This window comes from Ceratotherium simum, chromosome 3 (assembly GCF_057802395.1).
Source record: "Ceratotherium simum simum isolate JZ-2026a chromosome 3, ASM5780239v1, whole genome shotgun sequence".
NCBI classification, from domain to species: domain Eukaryota; kingdom Metazoa; phylum Chordata; class Mammalia; order Perissodactyla; family Rhinocerotidae; genus Ceratotherium; species Ceratotherium simum.
In genome coordinates this window covers 27919153-27927034 of record NC_141902.1, presented here as the reverse complement: position 1 = coordinate 27927034, position 7882 = coordinate 27919153, and the positions used below count along the sequence as shown (strand labels likewise).

At 49.4% G+C, this 7882-nt stretch overlaps 1 protein-coding gene across 1 annotated transcript; it reads left to right on the top strand.

Moving 5' to 3' along the window:
- The first annotated feature begins 5645 nt into the window (after positions 1-5645).
- LOC101400575 (ribonuclease 8-like) lies at positions 5646-6116 on the top strand. The gene has a single exon (XM_087429099.1). The coding sequence runs from the start codon at positions 5646-5648 to the stop codon at positions 6114-6116; it is 471 nt and encodes a 156-aa protein (XP_087285225.1).
- Positions 6117-7882: the final 1766 nt, after the last annotated feature.

Sequence of the window (7882 nt, the reverse complement as noted above, 5' to 3'; positions counted from 1 at the left end):
TGCTAAACATTCAACATTGCACAAGACAGCTCCCACAACAAAGAATTATCCAGACCAAAATGTAAATAGTGCTGAGGTTGAGAAACCCTGATCTAATGAGAGAATCAGATTTCCTAACAAAGGCTGACTTACTTATACCTTACATATTGCAAAGAGTTGGTAAATATCTAGGACTTAGAAATATTTTTGTTAGATTTTGCTTGTAATGGTGTTGGTTCTTCTACCAGCAAAAGGAGTACTGAGAGTTCACCATTGAAACAACTCTGAGTTAGTTTTCCTGTAAAGGTGACCCTCTGCATGTAGTAATCCACACATAGTCTCCTTCCTCCCCTCTCCAATAGTAAGCATTTCTAGAACAACTGGCTAGGGTGGCCAGTGCAGGAGTAATTCCCTATGATTGAGCAGAATCCCAAGATTTTGCCCTGAGGGAGCTCACCATAATCTCAGTGGCATCACTTTTGCCCTGTCCAACTCAAATTGTCATACTGCTTACCGTGTCATGGACAGTTCCTGGATTGTCCTTGAACCCAAAGGATTGCTTCAGCCATCTCAACCTTCTTGTCATAGCTTCACCTCCACCCCAGGATTGAAGTCCAAGAGCTGCATTGTCAGTTCCTCAATCTGCTAACCAGTGCTGTGGGTGCTAGTGATCCCACCTGGGACTGGGGTCATTCCGGGCAGAGTGAATGCCTTCTATCCCAGAAGTTGAATCAGTTAGGGTCACTTATATGCAAGGCACTGTGCTATATCCTGTGAGAGGTGCAAAAGAAGTGTAATAGATGATCCTTGTCTTCTGGAAATTGACAGTCTAAACTGGAGGAAAATGATAAATACATATGAAGAACTAACTAATGATTCAAGACAGAAAATTATACATCTTGAAGACAGTAAATGTTGTAGGAATTTAGAGGTAAGAAAGATTCCTCTGAATTAGGAGGGTCAGAGCAAGTTTTCAGGGTGGGGGTCATCTTGCAAGCGGTTAAGTGCGCGCGCTCTGCTGCAGCGGCCCCGGGTTCGCCAGTTCGGATCCTGGGCGTGCACAGACACACCGCTTGTCAGGCCGTGCTGTGGCGGCGTCCCATGTAAAGTGGAGGAAGATGGGCATGGATGTTAGCCCAGGGCCAGTCTTCCTCAGCAAAAAGAGGAGGATTGGCAGATGTTAGCTCAGGGCCAATCTTCCTCACAAAAAAAAAAAAAAGATTAGCGTCTAGACATTGGGGCCGGCCCCATGACTTAGCGGTTAAGTGTGCACGCTCCGCTGCTGGCGGCCCAGGTTCGGATCCCGGGCGTGCACCGACGCACCACTTCTCCAGCCATGCTGAGGCCACGTCCCACATACAGCAACTAGAAGGATGTGCAACTATGACATACAACTATCTACTGGGGCTTTGGGGAAAAAGAGGAGGAGAATTGGCAATAGATGTTAGCTCAGAGCCAGTCTTCCTCAGCAAAAAAAAGAGGAGGATTAGCATGGATGTTAGCTCTGGGCTGATCTTCCTCACAAAAAAAGAAAAGAGTTAAGTGGAGATAAAGAGAATTATGAAAGGTATGTTTGAGAAAAGAGAGAAAACCGGTCTGGCTGGAGTTGAGGCACTCAGTGTCAGAAAAGGCAGAGATAAAGTTAGAAAGACAGGTTTGCCAGATTGTGGCAGACCTTGAATATCAGGCTAAGGAATTTATATTTTATTCTGTAGATAAATGGGGAGCTGGCAATGGCTTATGAGTCAGAATGACCTGGTGAGGCCTCTCAACCCCAGGCCAGGTCCCCCTCTCCTACATCCTGGCTTGTCCAAAGCCATTGGTCTGGGAGCCAAGGATTCCAACCTTCTGTCAGGGCCGCCTCCTCCAGACCCACAGCTGTTCCAGGAAAGGTCATGAGAATTCAAAGACCTAAAGTGAGTCCCACATCTGACCCCAACTTGCTGTTTGTTTCACTTTCCCCATCTACAAAACTGAGCCCATTACCTTTATTTATCCGAGGAGCAACAAAATTAGGATAACAGAACTTGGATCTGCTCCTGCTTGAAGGAAACTCTCACGGGCTTTCCATCAGTATCCAGAGGCTGTGTGGAACTCCGGAAGAGAGAGAGGCTGGGCACCAATCCAGGCCCTGCCTTCCTCTCTCCCAGCCCCCCTCATCCCCTCCCAACGCAGGCTAGAGGAAGCAGCAGCTGTTGTCCTGTGGGGAACACAGGCAGAGGTCCACCTGGCACTGCTGGGATTTTCACAACACCCACCCCAACAACTTCAAACACACACACACAGCAGCGATCTGGGGAGAGGTTAGGCCAACAGCAGTGACTATGGCGATAGAATGAGAAGGAGGCTGGGGTGGTTACCTCATATCCCTGGATAGAGGCTGCTGGTGTGAGGGGCTTTCTTCCCTCCCATCTTCTCTCCCACCATTTTGTCTTCTGCTCTCCCGTCTCTAATTTTTCTCTTCTCTCTCCTGCCAGATGCCCCAACCAGTCCTTGGCCTGATGCCTGACTCCTTTTGTTCTCCCTAACCTTGTCCCCCTTCCTCCATCTTTTCCTCTTGCCCCATGAATGCACTGAAGGAAAAATGGCAAAAGTTATCTTACCGAGTGCAGAGGGAAACAGATCTTGGAAGCTGGATAGTTTAAGCAAATAAATAAAGAAACAAAATCACCCACCTTATCCAAACAACAAAGGCAAAGTAAGGGTTTCAGCTTGAATTGTGCAGATGGTAGAGGTTCAACTCTTATACTTCAATTTTTGTGTGCAAACCTAAACCTTTACTCTCTCTTCCCTTTCACCTGAGACAGTAGGGCCGTATTTGTTTTACTTTCATGTAGCACTAAGGTAGCCTTCTGGGGAACCCAGCATAATGGAGTTGAAGAGCAAACTAGGATAATTATAATGACAGGAAAACACAAGAGTGGAGGGCAGTGCAAGTCGTGGTTTGGAAACATCTCACTCTAGAATAATGAGAAGTAAGAAGGAGTCCAGGCTAGGAATTCAAATGAGCTCTTGGCCTTCCACCCACTCCTCCAACCCCAGCCTGCGGGCCAGGGCTGGACTGGCCTGTGCCGATCTGCATTCTCTCCACGGTCTGCTTTAAACCATGAATTTTATCTCCAAACATTTGCATTTCTACAGCAGCAGAGGCAAAATTCTCTATCCAGAAGTTCAAACTGCAAAGATTCAGGCACCCTAACAAAACGGTGAATGTTGTTCCCTCGCCAAGACCTCACTGAGGGCCAACCAGAGGAGCCAGAGCCCTGCCGGAACTTGCTCCTGGTTCTCTGTTGCCATCTAGTGGTAGGTCCCATCTCCAACACCACTTCTGAAGGTCTTTCATCCTGACCCCAGCTGTGGTCTCCAGCGTCTAAAAGGATGTCTCTCTGGCCTCAGAACAAACACTCCATCTTCCTGACTCCAAATCCTAACTTCTGGACCAGAGCACAAACCTTATGATGGAGACGGTTTACGTGACCTGTCTACAGTCACAATCCACACAACAGCCAGGTGATCTTTAAACAGACAGGCCTTTTACTCCTCTGCCTAGAACTCTCCAGGGCTCCCCACTGTGTTCAGAGCAAGAGTCAGTCCTCCTAATGGTCTCTCTGGTTTTCCATGATCTGACCTCTGGCCTCTCTCTGACCCCATCATTCACCTGCTCCAGCCACATGCACTCCTTGCTGTTCCTCCAACACTCTAGGCGTCCGTCTACTTCAGGGCTTTTGCAGTCTGTCCTCCCCACTTGGAGCATTCTTCAAAGCACAAGTTCACTCTCTCACCTTCACGTCTTTGTCCCAGAGTCACCTACTTCAAAGGCCCTGTTTAAAAATCACTGCCTACCAACCTCCATCTTGTCCTACTTTATTCCTTAGCAATTATCACTTTGAGCAAAGTATGTATTTATTTTTTACTGTCTTACCCCCAATAGAATGTAAGCCTCACAAAAGTAGAGATTTTTGTCTCTTTCGTTCACTGATATATCCCAAGCACCTTGGCACACAGTAGGTGCTCAATAAATATTTGAACCTGAACCCGAGATTCTGAGATCACCTACTACTTACAGATGAATCCTGAAAACAAAAACACTGTTCATCTCAGTTTCGCAAGCCTTCCCACCCACCGAGAGTGATGCTTCTCTGTCTCAGTCTCTTAGTTCTCCTGAGAGCCATATGCCAAGCTCCCTGGAGCCCCCAGAGCGGCACTGACCCAAGCTCTCCACACCATGTAGCTCCCACCAGGAACAGAGCCAACAAAGTGAAGGAAGGCCTAAGGCTTGATGCTGAGCAACACCACCACCAACAGCATTTCCAAATTTGGACAATGTTTAAATTTTGCAAATTTCAACAAAGTAGGAAGGGAAAGAGTAAAAGATGAGAGGTGTTGGGTTCCTTCTACAGGTAAAGCCAGCTGGGGCCTGGAGGGGCCCAGGTAAAGCCAGGTGGAACTGGAGGGGCCTGGAGGAATGAATCATTGTAGAATAGCTGAGTTGGGATGGTGCTGGGCGTCGTGACTGTGATGATTCATCCACTTCCCTGTCACCTCCATCTCCTCCAAAAGAAGAGCAGTAAGTCCTGATGACAAGAAACCATACAAAGCAACTTTCTATGCTATTCTATCTCTATCTCAAGTCAGAAAAAGGCAATCTTTACCACCACAGTGATTGGCTCTTCCCAGAATCATGAACCAGAGGAGTATATAGGAGGAGATAAATGACACCTCTCCCTGAAATTCATTTTGGGCTGACACCTGGGTCAGGTGCTTTATTAGAGTCATTAAAACCATGTGACCAGGGGCCATATCTAGTCTTGGAGCGTGAGGATTCAAGCTTCCTCATTGCTGAACATGTTTAGGCAGGTGCACTACTTCCATAGGTATCCACTTATTTGAGACACGTAAATGGAGAGGCATGAACCTGATTCATTTCCTGACCCAGGAGTGCTCCCTAGCCCGCCCCAAACAGAAGCTGTGTAGCCCAGACCAGCTCTTAAGGAGCTAGGCAGTGAGAAGAGGCCCTCAGAAATCCAAGGCCCAGCGGTGGCTAGGTGCATCCTCAACCCACAGAGCAGGAGCCGCAGGGCGAGGACTCGGTGAGGAGGTGAGCCCTGTGGTGGGACATGGCTGAGAAGAGAGGACAGAGAAGGGACAGGTTCTGACCAGGTAAGAATACACTCATGTGAGTGATAAGATGGACAAGGGAGGGACTCAGTGTGGAGGGGATGAGGACACAGATGGGAGGAGAGGAGAGTGATGCTGGGGGATGGAGGCACAAAATGGGGATACCAAGGAGATGGGGATGGGCTCATGGAGGGGATGAGATACAGAGAAAGGGATAGGGACATAGGGACACAAAGGGGGTGGGACTTGAGGGAGAGGAGATAGAACAAAGAGTGGGAGGCAAGAGGGACAGAATGAAGGAAGATAGGGATACAAGGTGAGGTGGTTGGGGCCATTGGGTTAGGGGCTGAGGTCACAGTGGATGTGGGCACATGGAGGGAGAGGAAGGGATGAGACACAGGGTGAGGGAGGAAGGAGGCAGTAGTGAAGGGAGCTGGTGATTAGCTAGAAGGAGCAGGTATAGGAAGGCTAATTTCTCAACTAAACACCACCTGCTCTCTGTCCCCAGCGAGCACAGCCCTCCATTCTGACTGTTCCCCCTAAGAGAGATGGCAGCAGCCAGAGCAGGATTCTGCCGCCTGCTGCTGCTCCTGCTGCTGGGGCTGTGGGTGGCCGAGGTCCCAGTCAGTGCCAAGCCCAGGCACATGACCTCAGCTCAGTGGTTTGAAACTCAGCACGTGCAGCCCAGTCCCCAGGGATGCAACAAGGTGATGGGCAATGTCAACAAGTACACAAAACACTGCAAAGACCTCAACACCTTCCTGCATGAATCCTTCTCCAGTGTGGCCACCACCTGTCAGACCCCCAGCGTAGCCTGCAAGAACCGCCATAAAAACTGCCACCAGAGTCAGAAGCCCATGTCCCTGACCATGTGTAAGCTCACCTCCGGGCGGTACCCAGACTGCAGGTACAAAGAGAAGCAACTGACTGCTCCATACATCGTTGCTTGTGATCCGCCCCATAAAGGGGACTCAGGGCAATTCCAGCTGGTTCCTGTGCACTTGGACAAAGTCCTTTAGTTTCCAGCCTTCCTCACTCTTGGATTGTGCCTTAATTCCCTTTCTAGGCCCCTGCACCACTCCTTCTATGCTCAGAAGGTTATCTTCCCCTCATCTCTTGGGGCCCTTCCAAGCTCAGGCTCTTTTGAGAGGGTGAGGGGGAGCTGAGATCGATACCTCAGTAGGCTAAGCTCCAGAATAGATGGTCTTTCATCTTTTTGTTGCTGTTTTCCCAGAAGCTTATCCCCAAGAGAGGGGCTGAGCAAGCTCAGGGGTGTGGGTTCCCTGGTCTGTGCCTTGTATATCTCTCTCCTGCCCCACCTTATCATGACAGCATGACAAGAAGAGGAAATAAATGAAAAGGGGTGCACAGGATTTATGGACAGAGCTGTTCCTGTTCCTAAACTAGGAATTTTCACCAGCTTTGACGTGGTAGTGAGGTGGCCTGTGTGCAGAGAGGCAGCCGGAAGGAAAGAACACAAAGAAGTACCACTTCATGTTTATATAGCATTTCATGCTTTTCATGCCACATGAGTCCCTTGTGAGATAGACTTGACAGAGATTACTTGCCTACTTTAGGATGAGGAAATTGAGATTTCAGAAAGCTTAACTAAAGAGCTTGTCAAATTGGCTAGTAGCAGAACCTGGACTTGAACCTAGGTCTCCTTCTTCTAAATACAGTGCACTTTGTACTTGACCATCGGACAAAAATGGAGAGACCTCTACAGGGGCAAGAGGAGAACTAGGTAAGAGTTCACCCATGAAGAAATGTACCCAGAGAGCTCTGAAGAGCCTGTTACCCTGTGTTGGCTGCAATAATGGTTATTACCCCTTTAGCCAAGAGACTGTTACGGGGTGCTCCAGGGATCTTAATTCATTCTCTCTCTCTCTCTGCCTCTCTGACTACCCTCCCCCTTCTCCAGCCCACTGTTGTTCTGACCTGGGCCCTGGGCCTGGCTCTGGCTAGATCCCCTTGGCCTGAAGGCATAGGATCAGGGGAGTGTCCCAGCTTCATCTCTCTGCTCCAGGATCACATTTCCCTTGACCTCAAGGGACTTCCGTGGCCCAGAGCCTGCTTGTCACAAACAGGCTGGTGGGAGCTGCCAGAGCTTCCTTCCTCCTGATAATGATCTCTCCTGCCTTGGTGCTTCCCTGGCTTTCCACTCTGGCAGTTGGCCCAGGCTGGAGGGGTTGAGATGTGGAAATGCCATCTTCCTGTCCCCCTGGGCTGCAGATACCATTTCTCCCTCCCTAGTGAGCAGAGCTGGAGAAGCTCTGGTTTTCTGTTGGCTCTATTGTGTTAGCCCCCTCACCCCCACCCAGTATTGCCTGCAGCCCTGACCATCACCAGCAACCTTCTCTCTTCCTTCATCTCACTCCCAGATGAGCTGCGCTACACCCATGCCCACCCCACTTCAGCACCCAGCCAGGTTGTTGCACCTTCCCTCCCCAGCTGGGGAGTCTACTCTCTTCCTGTCCCTCCCCAACACCTCCAGTGCTCCTTGACTCCTTACCAGAGTCAGAGTAAGCTTTGGAGCCAGATAGAATTGGGTGTAAATCTTAGCTCAGCCCTCCCTGGCTACATGACCTCAGCAAACTACTGAACCTCCCTGCAGCTATGTTTCCATATAGCAAAGTGGGAGCCATACCACCTATCCAGTGGGAATGCAGGAAGATTTGGAAATGACATTTATGAAGACTTAGTCAGCCCCAGGCACCGGTAGGCATTCAATCATGACGATTAGTAGTAGCAGTGGCAGTAGCAGTAGCAATACCCCCATCCAGTC

What these genes read in the sequence shown, in the direction of transcription:
- LOC101400575 (XM_087429099.1), top strand. Translation starts at nt 5,646, where the DNA reads ATGGCAGCAGCCAGAGCAGGATTCTGCCGCCTGCTGCTGCTCCTGCTG.